The sequence below is a fragment of the Sprattus sprattus genome (assembly GCF_963457725.1).
Source record: "Sprattus sprattus genome assembly, chromosome: 2".
In the NCBI taxonomy this organism is placed as follows: Eukaryota; Metazoa; Chordata; class Actinopteri; order Clupeiformes; family Clupeidae; genus Sprattus; species Sprattus sprattus.
Genome location: NC_137921.1, coordinates 61,359,351 through 61,383,041, shown reverse-complemented (window position 1 = coordinate 61,383,041; position 23,691 = coordinate 61,359,351). Strand labels below are relative to the sequence as shown.

Sequence of the window (23,691 nt, the reverse complement as noted above, 5' to 3'; positions counted from 1 at the left end):
TTGCCATTACACTACCCAACAGCCCTACGTCTGCTAACACTACAGAATGCATAATTCCTACGGGCAATGCACTAGTTTTGTATAGCCTAATCTTTATTTTCAAATACTCAATATTCTTTATTTCTATTTTGATGGGAATAGGCAGGTGAAACAATGACATTCTCATGATGTGCTATACACAGAAACATCGTTTGGATTTCTTCTACATAATATACAACCATCTAGCTAGAAGCTACCATATAAGCCAATGGAGTGGTGGCATAAGCGCTAAATGTGCCATCAAACTACTGTTTGAAAGCTTCAGTCAAGACCTAAATACTCTGCATTGGTCGCGTAGCACATTTCCGATCAAACCGAGTCATTATAAACATATAAAAAGTTGTGTAGATAGCTTTATTCATGTAAAATATTCCTCGCTTCAAGTAGCCATGTTTTTTTTTTTTAATTCCCGTTTCTTCCGAACGACGGTCGAACGACGCCCCTGGTGGATTACATCGCTAAGTGTGAAGTTACTACTGGTCCTGACCACACGTAGAATTCCTCTCAATGAAAGATACACTTAAGCTAAGTGTGGCGTTGGGAAACCCGTCTGCAACGTAGGAATCCTCTTACGAGCGATTTCAAGTGCTTTTTAGGCTAAGTGCGCGTTCGGGAAACGAGGCCCTGAAGTTGTCATGATTATTCCTTAGTCTTTAATATGTTGACGAAGAGAGAATCTTTCGGAATCACTAACCAACACTGTTACGTCGACGTTATTACTCACGACTTTGTTGCAACACTGCATCCTTCTTCTTCTTTGTGTACTACCTCTAAGAACATAAGAACAAATTTGAGTGTATTTGGATATTATATCGTCAGATAGTGTGGGTGAAGGTGGCACAATCTGTATTATGTTAATTTAAATTTCTGTTTTTGGTGTTTTAGTGGGAGGAGATCAGCGGGTTGGATGAAAACTACACCCCCATCCGTACTTACCAAGTGTGCCAGGTAATGGAGCCAAATCAGAATAACTGGCTTCGGACTAACTGGATAGAAAAGGGGGATGCCCAGAGGATTTTTGTAGAACTGAAGTTCACCTTGAGGGATTGTAACAGCCTACCAGGTGTGGTGGGGACCTGCAAGGAGACATTCAACTTGTATTACCAGGAAACGGACACAGAGGTTGGGAGGAACATACGTGAGAGTCACTATGTGAAAATCGACACTATCGCAGCAGATGAAAGCTTCACCCAGGGGGACCTTGGTGAAAGGAAGATGAAGCTGAATACCGAAGTGCGTATAATTGGCCCCCTGTCCCGACGAGGGTTTTACCTGGCCTTTCAGGATGTAGGGGCCTGCATCGCCCTGGTCTCTGTCAAAGTGTATTACAAAAAGTGTTGGTCGATCATCGAGAATTTGGCGACTTTCCCGGACACAGTGACTGGATCAGAGTTCTCGTCCCTTGTCGAGGTGGAGGGGACGTGTGTGAGTGATGCAGAGGAAGAGGCTGAAAACTCTCCCAAAATGCACTGCAGTGCAGAAGGAGAATGGCTGGTGCCCATTGGGAAATGTATATGCAAAGCGGGGTTTCACCAGAAGGGCGACGCATGTGAACGTGAGTACTGCCATATTCATTTTTACTCTGACCTCATCCCTCCCTCAGACTTCCTGAAATACATAGTGAGTAGCGTAGAACGAGAAGGACATGGTCTTCTGTGTTAGAAGAACACAACCCCAGAATATGTCTACCAAAAGGGCTTAAAATGTACATGTTGATGTACAGCCATAGATTTGTCATGCAATGTCTCAAGCATAGCAATTAGCTCCAAAATATTACTTCATTTTGATGATCCTTGCAGTTACAATTTTCTGTGGAAATACAATAAAAAAAAAGAACTGGGCTCTTCAATAGGAATGGATTAAATGAGGCTGAAAAAAAAAATCCTTCGGCATAATAATTGAAATCCATTTTAATTGTTTAATTTGCTGTCTCTTAATTTATAGCTGAAGCTGTGTTGACACAGGGATTAAATCATAACTTGCACTTCAGTTTAGCTCGATGTTCTTCACGGAGAGTCCTCTCCACTCCTTCTGGCAGGGGACCAAGGCAATCACTTGCAAAATACACAGGTCTGGAGGAAGTCCAGCCAATCTCTCAGTATCCCTTTGCCCCTCCGAAACGACCCTGACACAGAGAGAAAACAAATAGCCACCATACTGTGGCGTTTAGGCCTGGGGATATTTATGAAGGGTTCTAACAGGAAACGCAATTAAAGTCACTGTGCTTGGTGGTGTTTTTGGCATACAAAAAAGGTGGCCATGTCTACCAAGTACAGCTAAGACCGGATAGGGTCCTGGTAGTTGTATAGAATTGAATTTCCTGGCGAAAGGCACTGACACATTATAGCCACGTGTTCATTGAGTGAAAATGTATGTTGTTGTCCTCATGTTTTTGGTGAGGGGGATAAAAGTAGAAGCCTTTACCTACTCAGCCACTCAATATAGTTCAGCAGCATATCTCTCAGCATCATTTTCAGAGGTATATTGCTTTTATGCTTTATACACACAGTCCGGTGTCGTTCCATGAGAAGGGTGGTTCAGAGATCTCATTATGTTGTCCAAAAAGGGAACAAAGCCGCTCTAGTATGCTGGTAAAATGTGCAAAGTTGTTCAAGTGGAGAAAACTAATTTGAAACTGTAACAGAAATGACGTTTTTGAAAATGAGGATCCCTCTTTTTCGTGCAGTTTAGTGTAAAGTCATAATATTAAATAATTCCAATATTTTCTTGTGGATCACCTCAATAGATCATTTTAAGAAATGCAAAACTGACTTACTGAGAGCACTCAATACAGTGAATGAAATAGAATGTCATTCTTTCTCATTTATTAAATTAAAGAAAAAGTGAACACTGCCTATAAATGGTGAGTTTCACATAACCCCTCTATAAGGTTATTGCGACTCCACCAAAATAGCCCTGGCGTGTCATCCAAGGACATTAGAACATGTCCTAGTTCCTGACCCAACATCATCCTATTATAACTTTTGCGTAGCATTTTTCCAATGGCTTGAGCATTACTTGAGTGGTTTATCTATCTAAAGTGAAATGTATGCGGCAGCTAGCAGTTAGCCCTTTGAGCTCATAGATTTTTGGATGCTAAATGGCCTGGTCAGTGTTTCTCACAGAAGAAAGGCCATCCTCCCCTCTGTATTTTATTGCTGTGCTGTGAAGTGACCAGACGCCTGCAGCAGACAGTGTCCATTTAATATGTGCAACAGGCTTGTCCTTGTGAGTGACCAGAATATTATGTCTGCAGCACTCTCCTCCTGCAGGACACTTGAGGCCTCCTCGCCTCTCTGACATGGCTGGCAGCTCCTCCCTCACACCTCCTCATTGTTCCTCTCCTTTAACCCCCTTCTACCCCCCCCCCCCCCCCCCCACACACACACACAGCAACCCGCCATGGTGTAAAATGCCAGGCATGAAATATTAAGTGGTGAGTGGAAGAAGAACGTAAGGTAGCTCAGCTGTCAGTCATGTCGTGTGAAGAGACGCTCTGTGCGGAGGCCTCCTCCAAAATGTGTGTTTTCATCTGGTCGTTTATCATCATCAAAAGCACAGGGACTGTGCTTCTTTCGGTTCTCGTGCTTTCTCCAATTCTTCATTTAGAGCCTTTTAAACTCTTTTCGTGCTAGTTGGCTTGGAGACAGTGGCAGTCCTCCGTCTGCTTTATTCAGTGACGTCCAATGCCCTGGTAAGAGAGTCAGTGTTGAGGGTGTTGAAAAAAGGGCATTTGAAGTGTCTTGCAGCATTCGCATAGTTTATTTTCACAGAGATGAGTGGTGTAAAAATAACGGCCATTCATTCTCAGGTTCTGTTTAGCAGTGGCCACTCAAAGGAATGAAGCCACTGTGCCGGTTGAGAGTGAAAAAGAGCCCTTGTAGACAGACATTGGTTCCTTTGTCAACACAACATTTTAGACTATCATAGGAATGCATGTGGCACAATTTTAGCTTGCCTTATAATTGATTGGTGACCCAGCTCGCTTGTGAGTGTGAGAGGCAAGAAACATCTCAACTATGCTTGTGCCTCAACAGGCTACGGGCTAACAAGTGCATTAATGTGAGGAAATAGCATCCTGCAGACACTAAACCCCATCCATCTCCCCAGGTGTCAAAGAGTCAGACAGAAGTTTGTCAGATTGTGATTGATGACAGCGACAGAGAGGGAAGGGGCCTAGCTGTGGAGGTTAGCCCAGAGAATAGCCAAGGTGGCTGGACACAGCAGGCAGTCAAGACCAGCTCCAGCTCTGGGCAGAGGCAAGGCCACACTTTGCATTTCAAATGAAGCCAAGAGTCAGAGGTCTTTCGTGCGTACTGACACAGGCTTGATTGATAAGGTGTGAATTTGAAGTTTCAAACAGTCGTCCAGTACCACTGTAAGTAGGCTTAATTATGTAAATGGCGGGAAGGCAGGCTATTGCCCATGGGGACTCAACTGGACACCAGATCAATCTAGATTGAAATTATTTGTTGATGGATGATGATGGTTTTGTCCCTGTCTTGTCTAGGTTCCGTGAATAGCGGTATTCTTTGAGGACCCAGGGACTTTCCCTTGGTTTTGTTTGGGCTGGCAGGTAGCATTGTGACAGGCACAGATGTGGCTTTGTATCTGCTTCCCTCAAAGCAAACACAATTGACAGACTGCACAGACCTGATTATGGATCAGTTTAGAAAGAAAGTTGCAGTAGATAGTTCTTGTCATTGCACCTCAAAAGATTTCAATCTTAGTGGAAGATAGCAAGTCCTGTGATGTGGTCTATATGTTACTTTTGATGTCTGACAGGAATAGACATGACATTCTCGTGCCAATATACACACACTGCATGCACAGAAGCACCAAGGATCCAGTGTCATCACTGAATAATATGTGCTTGTTTTCTCCTTCAGGACCAAATAACTGGATGGAAACAAAAGCATTCCATGCTACACAGCAACACTAAGCATTTTTAAAGCCCCTCCTTGCCTGTGTGTGTGTGTGTGTGCGAGAAAGAGAGAGAGAGCGAGAGAGAGTGTGTGTGAGTGTGTGCAAGAGAGAGAGCGAGTGTGTGCCTTAGTGTTAAGACAGTGTGTGTGTGTGCGAGAGAGATAGAGAGAGAGAGCGAGAGAGAAAGTGTGTGAGTGTGTGCGTTTGTGTTAGGACAGTGTGTGTGTGTGTGTGTGTGTGTGTATACGTGTGTGTGTGTGTGTGTGTGTCTGTGTGTGTGTGTGTGTGTTGCCTTCTAACTCTTGGTGTAACAGGGGGTAAAAGTGTGAGGTTATGTAATAAGATATTGATTTTCCTCTTAAAGGAAGATTGAAGTGCCGAGCCACCCTTTTCGCAGAGTCTCAGAGGAGAGCGACTGACAACAGAGCCTTCCCAGCACGCTCAGCTCCTGTGCAGGGTGTTAAGACCCCCGGCCCAGTCACATATCACTTTCCCCCCAGACGCCAGAGGGAAGGCGCACTAAACGGTGCAGTGCTGTCTCCTCTGACACCGTGTTCGGCTGTCCGATCACATCCCTCCCGACAGACGGCACGGCAAGCAATTACAAAAAAAGACATCTGCGCCAAGGTTTAGATAGCTAAGGAGAGGGGAGCCCGGTGGTGTTAGAGGTATGGAACCCAGGGATCGATGGAGACGTCTGAACCTGTTAGTGCAAGTGAGAATGAGGGCTGCCCCAGTGGCTGCGAGGGGCCTTTGTTGTGTAGGCAAAAGGAGGCTAGAGAGGTGACTCCTCAGGCAGGCAAGGGTCAACTGCCGCGCTCATCCATCTTCCTCGGTGGCAGTGTCCTGTCACAGGGGTTGCTCATGTTACTAAGCAGAAGAGGCAGGTCTCATTGTGAGCCGCGGCTTGTTTGCAACCATGTGTAAATGAAGTTAATATTCACTGACCTTATGCGCAGCCCTCGCCAGACCTCCATGTCACCGAGGACAAAAATACCATTTGAGACAAAAGAGGGGAAAAATCCTTTTTTTTTTTGTTATTTTTTTTTGTTCTTCACATAAACAATTCATTTCACACTCTCTGCTCACATGTCCGTGTGAGATGTCCGCACCCATTGTCTGTATTGATTGGGATTATTGCTTTGCCGCTGATTTGGCTTGGCAGGTTGGATGGATACACATTTGAAAAGATAAATGTTTTTGGAACGATTCCTCTCCCTTTTGAGATCCGCAGGGGCGGTGGCTTAATAGGAGAATAATATGCCTGTGCTCATTGCCTCATGAAGGATGGAGGGAAGAGTGTCTGTCCCTTGAGGAACACTTTAAGACTCCATGTGTCCACAATCAACTGTTTTATTATACACTTGTGTGAATCAAGGTGAGACAATTGTAGTGTAGAAAAGGCATTGAAGTCGTTCTGTAAAAAGTATAGAGTAGGAAATGTGTGCAGACAGTTTAAAACATAGGCTGGTATTTGTTCATCCATTTCATGACTCACAAAAGCAGCCTTCTGCTTCAAAAAGAAGGATCAGTGATTCTGTTCCCACCAAGTTGGGACTGTTGAAGACATGACCTGATATCTAGCAAGTATTAAAGTCTTTGTTGCCAAGGCAACATCTAATTTTGCTCTTCTTTTTGGGATTGGCGAGAAGTGTGTGACAATGTGTATATACACAAGACAAACGCTTGTTACAATGAATAGTTTGTTTATTATAGCTTTCCAATCAGCATTAAACCATTTTTTTCCTGTATGTTCTCCAGAGGAAGGAACTATGCTTGAGTCTGCTAATGAGAAGCAGAAGAAGCGCTCTTTTTCTCATAACAAAGGATTAAATGAGTAAAAGTATTCTGCAGACAAACACAAGCTCTACTTTGTAGACAGACAGTCTGGAGTTGAATCTCTTCGCCAGGTTATTAGCAACCAATTGATGTATCTTGAAAGCAACTCTGCTCAGTAACAGAGAAAAGTAAAAAACGTTCTCAACTGCAGATACACTTTCTTCTTTCTTTTAACTTTTCTACATATTCTCATATGTCACAACCCCCAGCTCCAAGACTAATAAGATTCATCATACCCCACGGAGCTAAGATTAGCATTCATTGAAACTGACTTTTTGGACAGGATTGGGGAGATGACGTTCGGCAGTCTTTGGACGTGGACCCAGGCGCTCTTGGCCTCACTATGGGACTGTGTGTTTCCTTTCCCAGCCGCACACACTGCCTGCCCAATGGCCTGTGAATGTCCGAGGGGGTTTCTGTGATGGACAATGTCTGTAGGGGGTCCGTGGCTGAGCTGACACTGCCCCTCTGCTCTGTCACCCATGCCTCAGCCATGGGCTCAGACAGGCAGACGGGCAGCAGAGAGACACAGGGGCAGGCAGTGGGATGAACTAATGCTGTCCTGCTGACTGGGGCCGTTTTCATCACTGATTAGTTGCGGTCATCAGAGGCCTCTGGGCTGGGCAGACCTCTGGGCCCTGTGGCTTTCATCTAACCGATAGCTGATCCCCCATTCTCCTTTAATGCTTTTCATCAGAGGATCTCAATGGGGCTCGGGCTGCATCGTCCGTTAAAGACCGTCGCCTCGCTTCAGCTTTTTTCATCTCCCTTTCGTGCCCACTGGTCTTGTGTGCGCAATGAATTAAAAGACAGACAATTAGGCAAGGACATCTTCCATGGCAGGGAGGATCTGTTCCCAAAGCCAGTGTTGCATTATGAATGGAACTTGTCTTTTGGAAAGAGGATTCACTGTTTATTTTTCATCAAGAAGAAGGCCAGTTGTCTCCACCGGCATAACATCATGGACTGGAAATTGATTTAATGTTAAACACAACCTTTGTTTTGGACTGAAAAATCTTTGTTAGCAAATGATTATAATAGCAACGAGAACACAGGTACGGGTGCAGAGGGTTTTATATTTCTGTAGTAGTTGACAATTGTGCTGTTCTCAAATACATAATGCATTTTATGCATAGAAATACATTTTTAATATGTGTCGCACCACATCTTAGGAATGAGTTTAACTAGCAAATTTAAGTACGTTTGAAATCGTTTAAGTATAATAATTTCTTGTTTTACACAGTCGAGACATAAAAAATAAGGATTGAGTGTAAAGTCAGCTTGCGTAGTCCTTCTAGCCAACACCTATAGGATTGTCAGAAAATAATGTGTTCAGCAGTAATTGCACAGATATCATATTATGGATGTTAACATGTGCTAGAGCCGTTACATTAACACACAGGCAGGCGATCTTTTATTTTTTACTTTTTATTTCCTCTTCTCTAAATATAGAATTTCATTTCAATTATTTAAAGCAAAACCCCCAAAATGTTTGGTGGATTTAGTGTGATCGTATCCATAGATATTTCGCAGGGGTTCAACCAAGTCTCCTGAAGCCTCAATCCAGGTTTGGTTCATCTGTAGGCTTTCTCCAAGCCTGCGCAGAGGGTGACCCGCCGTGTCCTTTAACACTATGTAAGGGAATGCTAATCTTCTCTTTGTTTCGGAAAGAAATCTACTAATCCCCCCTCCCCCCCCCACACCCCACACCCCCCCTAGCACAGGTACTGGAGATGAATGGAACAGTTGTCTCAATATGCGAAGCCAGTCCTGAGTCACCCAGCTCTATGCCGCTAATCCATCAGGCAATGTGTGAATTAGGAAGAACAAGATCATTTTTAACCATTTAATCTGACTTTCACCCTCTTTTTCCTGACTTCTAATCCATGACTTTTCCCCCCTTTCCCCTTATGATTTTGCACTGTGCAACACTGTATTCATTGCCAGAGTATGGGAGGGAGTTCTGGAAGCTCCAGTGTGTAGGGCTTAGGTGTTGGAACCATATCCATTCCCCTGTGTGGTGCCTTCCAGCAGGGTTTCAATCTCTCCTTTCCTTTGTATGGTCCGCCACCATTTCCTGGGTAGGCGCCTTGCCCTCTTAAAGTGGAGGATTAAAATGTCCAGGGATGAATAGTTGCAGAGATTTCCCTTTTATAAAAAAAAAAAGGATGAGGTTTTTTTTTTCTTCGATCGTCTGCTTAAATGTATGTGCCCTCAAGCTAAAAGTTCTGAAGAAGCACCTGTTGCTCTGGTTCCAAATGTGCTGTCAAGATAAGGCTGAGGGGAAAGATAGTATTTCAGAGATAATATGCACCATGTAAATAGCCAGTGTGGTGTTATGCTGTCACTGCAGGCCAAATATTGAATAAGAAAATTCTATGATAAAATAGTAAGGGTTTTTATATAATAAGTATTTTTGGTGAATTAATTTATTTCACAATAAAGCTAAGTGGAGCAAAATAGACATCAGATGCAATCTGACAAACAACAAACTGAGGTCAAATCAAACATAAAGAGGGGAAAGCCAGCTGAAATGTAAAAAGACACTGAAAAAGGAAAACAGGACAAGTGTCCCATTTTTGTCCCACGGCCTCCTCTAGGGCTGATATTTATAAAGACATTTCCGTATCGATTTTGTCGCGTCAGCGGTGGGCGGCGGAGAATGTTTTGAAAAGGCACAACGACATTTTGAAATAAGAAAATAAACAGTTTCCTTTATCGCGTTTGACCCGCTCCACCTGGCATTCATCAGCGGCGGGGCCTGGCGGGGCCTGCCGTGTCGGTCCTGTCGGCTTCTCCCCCTCCCAGCCTCCTTTATCACTCTAATGGGCTGCTATCTGCCGGCCGGTGAACGCTCTCTGCTCTCCGCTGCGTCTGTGGGCCACTCCGTGAGCACGGCCAAGCATTCTTTCCCCATCCATCGTGACGCGCGGGCGGATTTAACACATAATCAGGCCGGATGGCAGGGACCTGTGGGAGGTCTGACCATGACAGGCCGCATCACCACCATCATGGGGGATGGACTTGTGAAGGCCATCTTCTAGTGTGCATGAGTGAGTGTGTGTGAAGCCTCTCTCTCTCTCTCTCTCTCTCTCTCTCTCTCTCTCTCTCTCTCTCTCCCTCCCTCTCTCTTTTTTTGTGTGTGTGTGTGTGCTCTCACCTCCATCTTGTTCGGTGCGGGATCATTAAGCCAAGTGCCCCCATCCCCATTAGGGGCCTTGCTAAAGTGAGCTGAGGCAGATGTTAGGGAAACTCAATCTCCGGCGCTGCTCCTGTGCTGCTAAAGTGCCCTTCGTCCACACTGGTCGGGGTAAGATAAAGATAACCTCCCTTTTCATATCGGAGGGGTTCTTCTGGAGTGCTAGTGTGCCGCTTCTGTGTTTTACTGAAGCCATTGCACTTCTGTAATTGTACCACCAGTCAGGAGGCATTGTGTGAAATGTGATCTGTCAATCAAGGAGGCAGATTATCTGGAGAGAGAAAAGGAACAGTTCAAGTGCTGTGGCGTCACATCCAGACTTTAGAAATAATTATCATGGGTTGTGGCCACGGGAAATGATATGTCAAACTGCCACTGAATGCCACTTCATGTTGAGAAGCTCATCCATCGGTCATGGTATTTCTCCTCGCTTTCATGTCCCCTATCCTGAGTGTCATTCAGTAGCCAAACATCTCAAGGTTTTGGACGCAATTCAATAATGTTGAGGCTCCGGGGGCCAGAGCCTAAAGAAAAACTGTAGACTAGGATCTTAAACAAATAGACCATTTCATTCTGTTCACTGCTGTGTGTCTGTGAGGAGACAGCACCTCTTTTGCGTGATCCGTGGTTTCTTCCGATGTCAATTGTGATTTAGACGTTTAGACTGGTGTAAAGCGGAGCGTATTCCTCACTTGGCTCCAAGGCCTTTTCCGGTTCCATCGGTGCTGTGTTTAAAAACGCTGACTGTGGAGTGTTTTCCCCTCACGCTGAAAGAGAATGCCTGACCGCTGGAAGGTAAATTACAGATGCTGACTCTTGTTGCCTGCTAAGGAGACCGGTGGAATGTCAGACAGTTTTCAGTTTTCTCTCCTCCCGCCCTTCTCTTTCCTAACCCTCAACACAGCGTCCTAACTGACTGGCTCATTTCTTAGTGGTAAATATGGCCCACCTAATTAGTGCTACCTGACAACAAGGCTACTTGTAGACTAGCAGCCAAAACTCAAATCATATACCGTATGTGTTTAAGGTAGTGCTGGGATGTCTTAATTTCTCTGCCGTTTGACATAAATAGCATGTAACATTAATACTGAGGAAACCTGTGAGGAAACCATTGTCCTAGTCCCGGTCTTAACACCGATCTTGCCTTGTTTACAAGTTAGTAACTTGTTTGACTAATGCACCCTTGAATACATTGACTACAAACTGCTGACGACTAGAGGACTAGAAGCATGTAATAATTGCATTAGCTATTTTATCTAGGTCTCTCAGAAAAAAAAGGCAGGCCAACATTAATTCTAGTCTGAGACATTAATATGTTAGCAAGAAATGCGAGTGCCAAACCCAGGATCTGAGCTAGCCAAAAACAGTCATGTTTCTCAGATAAGAATGCCTTGCCTGCACAGCTATGTTTGTGCATGTCATTCACAGCAAGGTTCTAAAGGGGTGGGGTGAAAATGGAAAGCACAGAAACGGTTACCCTTGTCACAAAGACTTTTGATTATAGGCCTAATTTATTGCTTGGGTGCTTAGACAAACATCTCAGCTATTCAGACACATCGATAAACACTGTCAGAGCACTACAGAAATAGTGAACAAAAACACACAAACAGACATCTGGGGGAGCAAGGTTGGGAGTGTTGACTTTTTGAAAGTCTTGTGTTCTGACTCTGCCCATGCTAATCTTGGCATATTAGCGTCTGGCCAGCCTTGTGCCGATGGCGGAGACCTAAGCCCAGGGCTCAGCATAGATCAGGCTCTCCACACAGGAGCTCAGACACCCAGAGGCCAACAGGCACACCAGAGTATCAGAAGGTTTTACTGGGCAACAGCCTGCCCAAAAGAAATTGGGGGAAAAAATAGAACATAGAACTGTTAGCCTGTTGTAAAATAACCTAGTGAAAGTTGCACAGAACAATACAGGACTGCAATGAAGCTAATTCAGTTTTACACGTATCAATAAACGCGCTGCAGAATGCGCTGTTAAAATGGCACATCATGTTAAATGAAGCCAGTTATCCGTTTTTCTAGTTACGTGGCATGAATTAAACTTGTTTCGGTTCTTCTCCTGGCCCTAGCTCCTGTTCCCAGTTACCTCATAGGTAAAGAAATACTAGAGATAAAATCATGTGTATTATCCCCTCCCTCCCTCCCTCGACTGCTCCAGTGCTGAAAAAGCTCTTATTTCATGGAGGCAGTGGGCTGAGATGAATAAGCAGTGACAGGGCTTTCATGTTGTTGAAATGGGGATACCTTGTCCCATAGTCTCCTCATTTCACTCTGGAGGTGTTAAAATGTGGAGGTCTGGACTCCTCTATCCTCTCTATTCGAGACTTGTCACATACATTTGCAGGAGGATTTTGAGCCCCTGAAAGAATAATAAACCGTAGATCTGAACCGGCGGGCCTCTGTGAGTGAAAATCAATACATTTTTGCACAAATTACTCATGAAAAATGCATCTTCACATAACATGATAGTTTTTATAAGCCGCCATCTGAAGTCATGTGGATAGCGTGCGCATTTCCGAGCGGAATATAAAAAGAATGTGGCCCAGTTTCTTTCTCTGGCTAAACTAGGATTTGCACAAACAGCTGGTCTGTGTGGATTAGCTTTCTTTAAGTGTTGAGACTAAAAGGCTAAAGCAGAAATAGATTTTTTTTCACTGGCACAACATAAATGGGGATTATAATTCACTTCTGAATCACTTTGCCTGGTGTGCACTGCCTGATGTCATTTGTTCCAAATCTGTTTGCAAATATAAAGTTACATTTGTTACCTCGAAATGACCTTAATGCTTCTCAAATGTGGTTCACAGAGAAATGAAAGGCATTTTGGTTCTCTGTTTTCTGAAACAGTACATATAAATCATAGATTAAATACAGATACTCACTTCCGGTTATGACGTGGACGTGAGAAGTCGCAGAACCCAGGTCGCAGAACTTCATATATAAATGTAAACCAGTTTGTTTGATTTTGTAAATACAGATACACGTGACTATTCATTGGTACTTGCTCTCTCGACTACTACCAATGTGTTTGTCTTTGAAGCTTGGCATATGTGAATGTCATTTGTTGCTTAATTGAAAGTGAAATTCCAAAATACTCCTTTCAGTTCTGCGTAATCCTGTCTCCACCATGTAATGATGATATGCAGTTGAGTTAGTGTGAGCGGGACACCCCGCAGACCACATCCCCAGCGCTGGACCAAAGCACCTCTCCTCCACTCAACACCAGGACTCTGACATGTGTTTGGGGGCTGCCGGTGAAGGCGGTGCAGTGATATGTGATTTGTATTTTAAGTAGATTTGTTTAGTGTGCATATGAAGCCTGCGGGGCCAGCTGATCCAAACACCAGCTGTTCCGTCATGTGAACACAAGCGAAATAGTCTTTTGTATCCTGCCCTCTTTTTTATGTGAATTCAAGTGTGAACAAGTCTCTCTCTCTCTCTCTCTCTCTCTCTCACTCCCTTGTTCTTGCTCACCCCCTCACTCTCACTCTTCCCCTCCTCTCTGCTCCCCTTCATCCCTCTCTCTCTCTCGGAGCAGCCTGCGGGCGCGGGTTCTACAAGTCTTCCTCCCAGGACCTGCAGTGTTCCCGCTGCCCGGCGCACAGCTACAACGACAGGGAGGGATCGTGGCGCTGCGACTGCGAGGACGGCTACTACAGGGCTCTGTCTGACCCGCCGTCTGTGGCCTGCACCAGTAAGTAGCACTGCTGCGTAAACACATGCTGAAGCCGGCAGTAGGCACACATGCTCACCAAACACACACACACACACACACACACACACACACACACACACACACACACATACACACACACATGCACGCACACACACACATGCACAAACACACTCCCCTCTAGCCCCTCCCCACCCCTGTTCACTTTTTCCCTCACACACACAACACACAGGCACACAGGCACACAGTCCAGATCCCCGGCTCAAAATACTTACTCTGGTCTTTTCCAAACCTCCAAATCTGTTCTCCATCCAGGGCTTGAGAGGGAGCAGAGCCCTGCCTCCCAACATGTCTTTATGATTATGTTCATAGGGTAGCGCTGCCTTCTTCCCGCCCCTCGTCTGGTAGCTATTGATCAGAGCAGTAATTTGCAGTTTCCTATCCACAAAAAATGCAATTACAGACAGCAGAAGCAACCCAGGCAGCTCCTGGTGCTGGGGCTGTCGTAGCGAGTATGTCAGTTAGGGAGCAGGCGCTGATGGGTTGTTTACTTAGGCCAAAGGATCCATTTTGAAGGGTGGGGTCATTTGCTCCTTAAATCCTGTGCCTAAACATGTTCACTCAAGACCTTCATGCAACGCAGAGCTGTCTGTGGGCTTCCTCAGGAGCTCTTGCCTAGCCTCCCTGCTGGAGTGAGGAATGTACGATTTGAGAACAATGAAACCGAGCATCAAGCTGAAAGCAACACATTGTAGCCAGTTGCAAAAGACGTAGCTATTAAGGGTTTTGGGTTCGACTCTGACAGGCTGATTTATCATGTGTACATTAGTGAAGAATTTCCTTTCTCTCTCTTTCTCTCTCTCGCTCTCTCTCTCTCTCTCTCTCTGTGTGTGTGTGTGTGTGTGTCTCACTCACTCTGTCTGCTGAAACTTCCTGGCTCTCTTTGCCCTCCGTGACCAAATCAAAGAGGAGAATATACCAAATGCAATTTCAGCTTAATTGTTGCCCGGTGTTCCTCCAATCTGCAGACAGTAGAAAACAAAAGGGGCCACGTTCACACAGTATCCACTTGGATCATTTTGTGAATGATGGGTCCATTACTTTTCCCCAACGCCACTGTACTGTAGTTTCAGTGCGGAGGGCTGAAAATACTCACTTTACTGCTCCCCAGTACTGCCTCTGGTTGCACCCATGCGAGAGGGACCTTCTTTCTTTTTCACTGCGGCTGACAGCGGTGTTGTGTGTTTTATTGTTTGGATTAAATTAAAGGACAACACTTCTGCTCCCCTTAGATGTTTTCAAACTGAGTAAACAAACTGCCATGTTTGTAATTGCACGTTGTGTTTGAATGTTTGTGTGTCTGAATTATATGCGGGAATTACAATGTCAGTGCAGAAGATTAGGGATGGAGAGTTTTTTTTTTTATCACAACCAAGGGTAATATCAAATGCGATGTTAATTATTTGTGGATAGAAAAAAAAATGCTCATTTCTTTGTGGAAAGGGCTCTTGCTGGCCAGGGACATGTGAGATAGTGAACACACAGAGAAGGGTGGGCAGTGCACACTTTTCCTGGGAGCTGGGAATGATGGGAGTCGTTGACAGGTTTTGTAGTCTGCATCAATCATGCAACAGCTGTGAGCAGTTCTGGCATGAGCAAGGTTTCAAAAGGGCAGTTGTGACTCCTCCTCTCTACCATCACCCCCCCCCCCCCCCCCCCACACACACCATCTTGCCACTTCAACAAGTTGACATGTCTCAAAGCCAGTATTCTGACAGCAGTTGCTAGGGGACAGAGAAAGATGGTGTGGCGACGGGAGGAGGGGTTGGGTTGGGGTGGGTGGGTGGGGGGGGGCGTAGAAATGGTGCCCCCCTACCCAGCACTTCTATGTGTCCTCTCTGCAGGATCACACACCTCTGTACTGTACCAACTCCAGGAGTCGGGCCAGAGGGCAGAGGGCAGAGGGCACCCAACATGTTTGCAGATTAAGGCTTACTGCGTGCCCTGTAGACATGCAACTCAAAGCAAGCCTATTCCCCCCGCAGGTCTTCAGTTAGCGTCTTGATTCGTAGCGTGCAGCCGAGGCAAAAGAACGCCCCCCCCCCCCAAAGAAGATAAGTGTAGGATTCTACTCGCTTAAGCTGTAGATTACGGCAGGCCTGAAACGCGACGGCAGAGTAGAAATACAATCTGCAAGGTGACCTAATTAACAGTGGCGAGTACTGCGCTCTCCCTCCGCGCAGTTAGCTTGTCAAATAGCGTTCACATTGTCTGCCGCCTCGGCCATTGTGCTCACGAGTCAGAGCAGAGCAGCAGCAGATTCCTGGAGGAAGGGAGACAGGGCTCCATTAAAGACATGCAGTAGTACTTAACACAGGGCGTGGGCCGTCAGCAGCACTTATTCATTGGCAAAATCACAGGTTCATCCAGACATCCGCTTATAGGGAATTAGCTTTACAACAGCATGTAAAGGAGGCGGCATGATACACACACACACACACACACACACACATACAAACATACAAACATACTCTTATTCACACTCTCTCCCACACACACACACACAAACACACTGAAACCCACAGAAACACATTCACGTACTCGCACACATTCCCAAATGCTGGGCCAGACACACCTACTCTCATAACACAGTCGGTCTGAAAGTAGACAGTGTGTGATTGAGACATCTCTGCCTGAGTGGGCTGGGGAAGGCTAATCCGTGAAATGAAACTTCTGTAGGAGGTGGCTGAGGTGGAGCGAGGGGGACAGGAAAAGATAAGACAGACCGAGAAAGAGAGAGAGAGAGAGAGAGAGAGGTGCAGGCCCTCCAGCTGCCAACAGAAACAGCCAGCACAGGCTCACCATGTGCTATCCGCTAGAGGAGCCACGTTAGCCAATAAGAAAATGAGTAGATAAAAAAGAAAAATGGAGTGTGTGAGAGAGAGAGAGAGACAGAGAACGAGAGGGAGATGCATGATTTTGACCCTGAATTATTTATTCATTAATGCTATATTTTTTTGAAGTGCAATCATTGTATTACTAAAAAGGAGATAAAAGGACAACATTTATGCCAGATTATTTGAAGCTCTTTCTCATTTCAAGATTGTTTATTTTTCCTTTTATTCAAGCCAGCACAGAGCTACATTAATTTCCTTTTCCTCATTAATGTTGTCGTAATGTTCATTATCATATCATGACAATGCCTTTTCCCGCCCACTGCAACCAGAAAACACGGCCTGGATCTCTGCCACTCCAGACCAGAATGAGAGTGGTTGAGTGCTGGAAGGCAGAGTGCTTATAATAATGTCACCATGGAAATATAAACAATTTACAAATGGCTGTGAATATGCATTTGTGGTGTGTGAGAGAGAGAGAGAAAGAGAGAGAGGGAGAGAGAGAGAGAGAGAGAGAGATAGAGAGAGAGAGAGATACAGATCTTTGTAGTAGGGAGGAGGAGATCATTAGGACTGGGAGGTGAAGTGGGGTTTGTGGTCAGAGAGGCTGCACCCTTCCTCTTCACCTGTCACAGGTGGCTCTTTCATGTGTCTCGCCTCTGAATATGGATGGCTGGGGCTCGCCATTAGCTTAATGAGAGGAACGGGGCAAAGAACCTCAAGTGCCACATTACCCATTCAGAGCCTAGTGATGTTTTCAGAGTTTTGGTCCTCCCCATTTCACCTTATGCATGTGCATAATCTTTAAATGTAAGTAAATGTGTCATGTCAGGTATTTTCATTCAGCTCAGTGGAAGGAAAGTGTAAATTAAATAAGGAAATTAAATCACTTGTGTTCTTGTTTGAAAATGAAATGTATTTCTAACAGAACAGCCATAAAGAATATACTTCTTTGTGACATTAAAGGGGTAATAAATAGGCACTCAAAAAATCATTATGAAAACATCTGGGTCATTAAAAGGAGGTCTGGATGTTGTATTGTAATAATGGCTGTGCTGAAATAATTTCTTAATTAGATGAGCTAGTTCCTATGGCATTTCATGTTACGAGAGAGGAGAGCGCGTCTGGGTCCTTGTGTAGTCATTTGTGGCTGTGAAATATGAAGCATTGTGCCTAAACGACCTTTTGTGTTAAGCTGCTATTGTAGGGCGATAACTTGGTTTTAATCGGACTCATAAATTCTTGGGTGAGTCAGAATCATGGTCTGCCCATTTGTCAAAAACGTAAACTTTTAAGTGTCTTCTCCCCACTGCTCATTACAATGGAAACTTATCATTTTACCGGCAGCCAATTTTTTTTTTTTTCAATGGATTTCAAGTCTGCCAGGAAGAACTGTGATAAGTCTGTCTTTTTTTCTCCTGTATCTTTTTTTCCATTCACCCCCCCAAATGCTCAAAGCGCACGGCCATGGCCGCACGATTCCCATGATGTTTTACGGCCTTTCTGCATTGACCTTGGCAGCGCTCGCGTCTCACTCCCCAGCAGTCCAGAATATCTCTATGTATCTAGGTTACAGTGTAATTGCGTGTCTGTATTTCTGCTGCGGGCACCGAGCTGGCCGCGTCCCATGGCCTTTTTTAAAGGAACCGTAGATCCAGTCTCTGAACCCAATCAGTTGTCACTCTCCGTGGCGTAGCGTTACTTACAGCTGTTTCCCCTGTCCCCCCTCCCCCTTCTCTCCTGTGACAGGGCCCCCCTCGGCTCCACAGAACCTGGTCTACAACATCAACCAGACTACGGTGAGCCTGGAGTGGAGCCCCCCAGCAGACACGGGTGGCCGCAACGACGTCTCGTACAGGATTATATGCCGGCGCTGCAGCTGGGAGCCAGAGGAGTGCGTGGCCTGCAGCGGCAACGTGGGCTTCTCGCCCCAGCAGTCTGGATTAGGGGACACCTACGTCACCATCAGCGACCTGCTGGCCCACGCCAACTACACCTTTGAGGTGGAGGCCGTCAATGGCGTCTCCGACCTCAGCCGCACCCAGAGGCTCTTCGCTGCAGTCAGCATCACCACCAGCCAAGCAGGTAGGGGGGAGTGCGACGGGGGAGGGTGGCACCGTGAAGAGTTCTGTAATTGCTCTCCTGAAATGTTTTTGTTGTTTCACTCTCATGTTTCTCTCAATGGCGGGCTCTTTTATTTGTACAAGGAAAGTCTCTGATGGTGTGTCTGTCGATGTGCTGCTGTGAGAGCCTCATTTCATTAATTTTCATTGGGCGCAGAGCTCGGTTTCACTGATTTCTATGTGTTCCTTGGCTTGAGGCTACGTGCTTTGAAAGAATTGCATGAATTACTTTTGTGGGATAATTTGACAAATTATTTGGCAGTGGCTTTTATAGCAATTCATAATTTGCAGTTGGATATTTTTTTAATGGTTGGCTCTAGCGTATCCCCTGTGTAAGAGGCAGCATTCATGCCCTGCTAACCATCAATTCTAAGAAATGACAGACGCCCGTCTTTAGCATCACTTCACACATGACAGACGGACATTTCCCTGGATGGCTCCCCTAAATGTGTGAAAAAAATATGTTAATGCTCCTCGAAGTCAGATATATCAAGTGGTGAATAATTGTAGATGGTCCTTATCTCTCTGCAAACATCAGTGTGAGCATTGCTCCCAGTTCCACCATGGGAGCCCAGGCATATCGCTCACTCTCCAGGGAGCTCCCCCGATAATTGAAATGTTGTATCCTTGGCAGCGGACTGCTCCAAATGGCAAAGTAGACCTTTTCTTTTAATGAACCATTTCTATGGAGCCACTAAACAAGATCTCTCTTTCATGCTCAAGCATCCATGAAATGCGATTTGCCTTAAAGTGCATACTGACTATGGTCATTAATAGAGGGTCGGTCGCCCTCCACCAGTAGCCTCAGTGCCATGTCGACAGCATGGTTTATACTGTCAAATGAAGGCATTACAACCATTGGAGATGAACAGCTCTCTCGTGTTTGGAAATTCGTGTCTGTTATTATTGCTAACTGCTCCAGCGTAACCCCTTAGGATAGTGATGCTCGTATACTTCATCATGCTTGTAGAAAACAGGGGGGGGGAGGGGTTGAAGGATATAAACATTACAGCATCTCGGAAATTGGCGTGTCTGGCAGTCTCTTCCTCAATCTGCCGGCAGGTCAGAGGGAGAGAGAGGGGATAATTGTTGGCAGAGAGCAGCTAGAATGGAAGATGAACTGCCGGGGATGATGTATGTTCAGTGACACGATGCATGACAGAGACACACTGGATTGTGCTGAGGGTTTCCTTTGCAAGGACGAAGGACGAAAGGACACATCATTTGAAGGAGATGGTTGTGGGGGTACCCATATTCTTATTACAAATGCGAATTCACTCTGAAATGATGGCAATGGTATCTAAGGGAAGCTGCTACGCTGATGAAAATCAGTCCTCTATGAAATGAGTTAGTCAAGGTAGACAGTAAGCATGAAGGAAATGTATAATCATGTGTCAGCAGTATAGGATCTTGCACATACGCAGACTGAAACTATACAGCTTGCTGTTTTAGCAGGAGGAACGGCCTCAGTACCTTAGTATTCGCTTATGGAAGATTCAGGCTTCTGGTTTGGACCAAGCCTTATAATTGCCAGACCCCCTTGTTTTAACTTTTTCATCTAAAACACTGTGCTGTATTGATTAACCTTTTAGGCCTGAAGAAACAGTCCGAAGAAAGAGCTAGTGAGTAGAGAGCTACAGACCTCTATCTCCCCACAGCATGATAATGAGTGTGGGGTATGGGGGTGTTGATGGAGTGTGTGTATGTTGTCTGGGGATGGGGGGGGGGTTGAGCTGTCGACTGTGCACTGCATGAATGCAGATGGTTATGCATCTGATGAAGAATTCACACCTCAACTAATTATACAGATGGAACTGTCTTGGGTGAGGCGAGAACCAGGAAAGGTGCTGAGTACTTATTGTTCCCTGAAACCTAATTACTGCTCATCTCTGACTTTAAATGAGTTTAAATGGTGAGTGTTTTTAAAAATGGCAGGATCATCATCGTTGCGCGCTCGCTGGTGTGTGTGTGTGTGTGTGTGTGTGTGTGTGTGTGTGTATGGGTGTCTCCTGTCTACGTCCACCTCCCAGGATGATTGCGAGTTAGTGTGATCTTTGTCGGATATGACATGGGAACTTGGGCAGAGTGCATTTCAATCAGGGCTCCTTTGTCACTCCACAGCTCTACAGAGCTGCCCTGGACGCCACTCTTTGTTCACATTCTCATGCAGCTCACTTGTAAACAAGGCACTTTGTTCTTTCAGAGGGCTGTGAGTGGGGATTTTCTTATGGAAGAACTATTAATATTTATTCAAAGGCGCATTTGCTATTCCAGCCAAAATACCCTCTGAGGAGAGCATAGCAGAGCAGAGCAGAGCAGAAATAGGATTGGCCTCAGCTGCTTACTGCAGGCTCAGACCTTCTGTGTTCAGGTGCACAGACAGCAAGAGGCATAAGGCACGTAATAAAGAGGGCGGATGAGTTGCCGTGGAAATTGATTTTAATGCCAAATGCACATGTCGTGCAAAGGCTATGTACAGGCTATGCACCGATGCCTGGCTCTGCCGACACGGAGCCATATTTTTTGTATAAAAACTCTGGTGCGGCTATCAGTGAGTTCAAGTGTGTGATTTGTAATCCACTTTGTGAAAGGACTCGTTTATATCTGAAATGCATTATGGTGAATGCATTATTTATATATTTTCAAGTATTTTTTTTTTTCTGAAATGGCAACATTAACTTCTGCTCATAACCAGATGTTCTGTAGGCCTGCCAGGGCAACTACTATTTATGTTACTTCTACACTGTCACACAACAGATAAAAGTTAAGCTCATTCAACAATGTATGGCTTAATCTTCATTCATCTTCTATTCTTCATGCTTCTCTGCCACTTCCTACTTAAAAGGAAAGCTGCACGTGTAAAAATGTTCAAACATTCAGAGAGAGTTGGTGTTCCCTCAGCTCCCTTTTTGTGTTAATGGGAGAAAAAAAACTTAGCATGCTTCAATGTAGACTAAGCATTTCACTTTGATCTGAAAAGCCTTCTGTACCTTGCTGTGCCTGAGAAGCAAATAATATTGAGAATAGCTTGCTTTTAATTTAGCCGTCTGCCATAGCTGGCATTGTGTGCCTTTCCTCCTCTTTACACTAGCGGTCTTTTGCATTAGGGATGCACCACTATGGATTTTCTGGGCTGATAACAATAAAAGAAGTTTCCACTATTGTGCACCATTGATGTGCACTGAGCTGTTTTGCAGAGTCTAGTTTTTCATTGAACAATTTAAGCCGGACGAATATCTCTTCAATGGTTTTTTGTTGCATTTGGTTTGAAGGGAGATTTATGGGCTATCACAGCTTTTGAAAGTAAAGAAAGACTAGCAATGCCATGCATTCATTTTCATGGCCAAGCTGCAAGTCTTTATTCACTGGTTAATGGGACATTCAAAAGTTCAGACTTAAGCGCTTAGGCCATGACCAGTTTGCTTAGTTAGACTGTAGTGTGTATTATATTTTCTCCATAGTGACCATTTGGGGACATTGAGAAGATGTCTTGCTAAAGGATATGCAGCAATAGAGTGCTACATTTGAGGGACTCTTTAGCTGACCAGTGAAGTGAATGGCCCCTCTGTAGAGGGACTGTGTGTGTGTGTGGTGTCACATTACCTGAATGACCACCTACTCTTTTTCTCACTCTCCTTTTAAGCATCACCCCACACAGCAGCTGTCATTTGATGAGAGCTGGACCAAACAGTGATATTCAGCAGCCGCGCTAAAGCGATGGTGGTCTCACCAGGCGCAGGCTTTCAGCACTTAACCTGTAGCTTTCTCGCAAATGCCTCCTGATTTGTCTGTCACCCAATCCGTCAGCAATGAATAATTTTCATGGAAGGTGCACTTTAATTACTTTCCCATTTAAATGGCATTATCGTGCCCTATCTAGGTAATTAATCTCCCCAAGTATCCTGTTTCAGCCTTTTATTGCTGGCAGACGCGGCCTCCCAAATCCCCCTGAATCTTCTGCGCTTGAGCGAGCACCACCTCACAGTAGCCCCTGTTCCCTTTTTCCCCTTGAGCTGGTCCCTATCACGTCAAGTGGACAGGCTGCAGGGCAGAGCCTCGCGGAGGAAACCCAGGGCTTTAAGTGCGTCACGCTCCCCCTGTCCGCACAGGCAGCCGCACGCCCAGCTCTCCGCCAGGACGGGACACGGGCGCCTTTTTTTACACACAGTCTGGAGAGCTGCAATGACAGATTTGTCACCCGCCAATAAATGTCGCCGGAAAATATGGCAAATTTATCCTCCATCCTGTTAATAAGTCTGCTAATTCAGCTGAGAAAAAATAGATGTGTCTCTCTGACCGTTTTAAATGATATTTTTCACAGACCATCTGTGTGTTTGCAGGAGTGTGCGTGTGTGGGGGAGGATCGTCTTTGGTCTGTGTGATAATATGTGTGTTTGAGTTTATGTGTCGGTGGGACGTGTTAGCATGGCTTTCATTTGATACACACTTGTGAAAGCTGTAACTTTCATGATTAGGACGCCTGTGCCTCAGCTGGGAGTCTGTCTGAGTTGAAAGACAATGCTAGCTCTTATTCAGTTTCATCTCCCAGCCTGCATCTCTGCTCTCCTGATGAGGACACGCAGACTCACTCAATTATTTAGACGCCTGCGAAGCAGCAACAAAGTTTCTTAAGTTTTCCACAAGTAAATACATTGTTAATGGCTGCAAGAAAAGAAAATCCTGAAATTGAGACGTGTCCCTTTGAGGAGAGGCGTACACCATGTACTGAATCTCCTGGACATACCTGAGAGCATATTTTTTTTCTTCCATTTGAAGGAAAAGCTCAAAATCACCAATATGTAATCAATAACCACACAGCATTATGTATTACGGCGCCTTCGACAAGGCATAGACTGGGTAGGCGTCCCTGAGGTCTTAAGAAATATTATACGGAACGGAAATGGAAATCTTTTACCAGATTAATTTTTGCTCGGCGGGTCATTGTCCACGGTGTTTGAGTGGCAGACATTAATTGGAGCAGTCTGTATGGGT

At 45.1% G+C, this 23,691-nt stretch overlaps 1 protein-coding gene across 9 annotated transcripts in view; it reads left to right on the top strand.

Moving 5' to 3' along the window:
- Positions 1-975: 975 nt before the first annotated feature.
- The window catches only part of epha7 (eph receptor A7), a gene marked incomplete at its 3' end in the record, with an annotated part of 48,523 nt that continues 25,807 nt past the window's right edge, over positions 976-23,691 (top strand). For all 9 annotated transcript variants that reach the window (XM_080833179.1, XM_080833178.1, XM_080833177.1 and 6 more), the window contains exons 1-3: positions 976-1,594; positions 13,548-13,703; positions 18,326-18,661. In XM_080833179.1, coding sequence (XP_080689305.1) covers positions 991-1,594; positions 13,548-13,703; positions 18,326-18,661 — 1,096 coding nt within the window. In that variant the 5' untranslated portion in view covers positions 976-990. The remainder of the gene's footprint in view (positions 1,595-13,547; positions 13,704-18,325; positions 18,662-23,691) is intronic.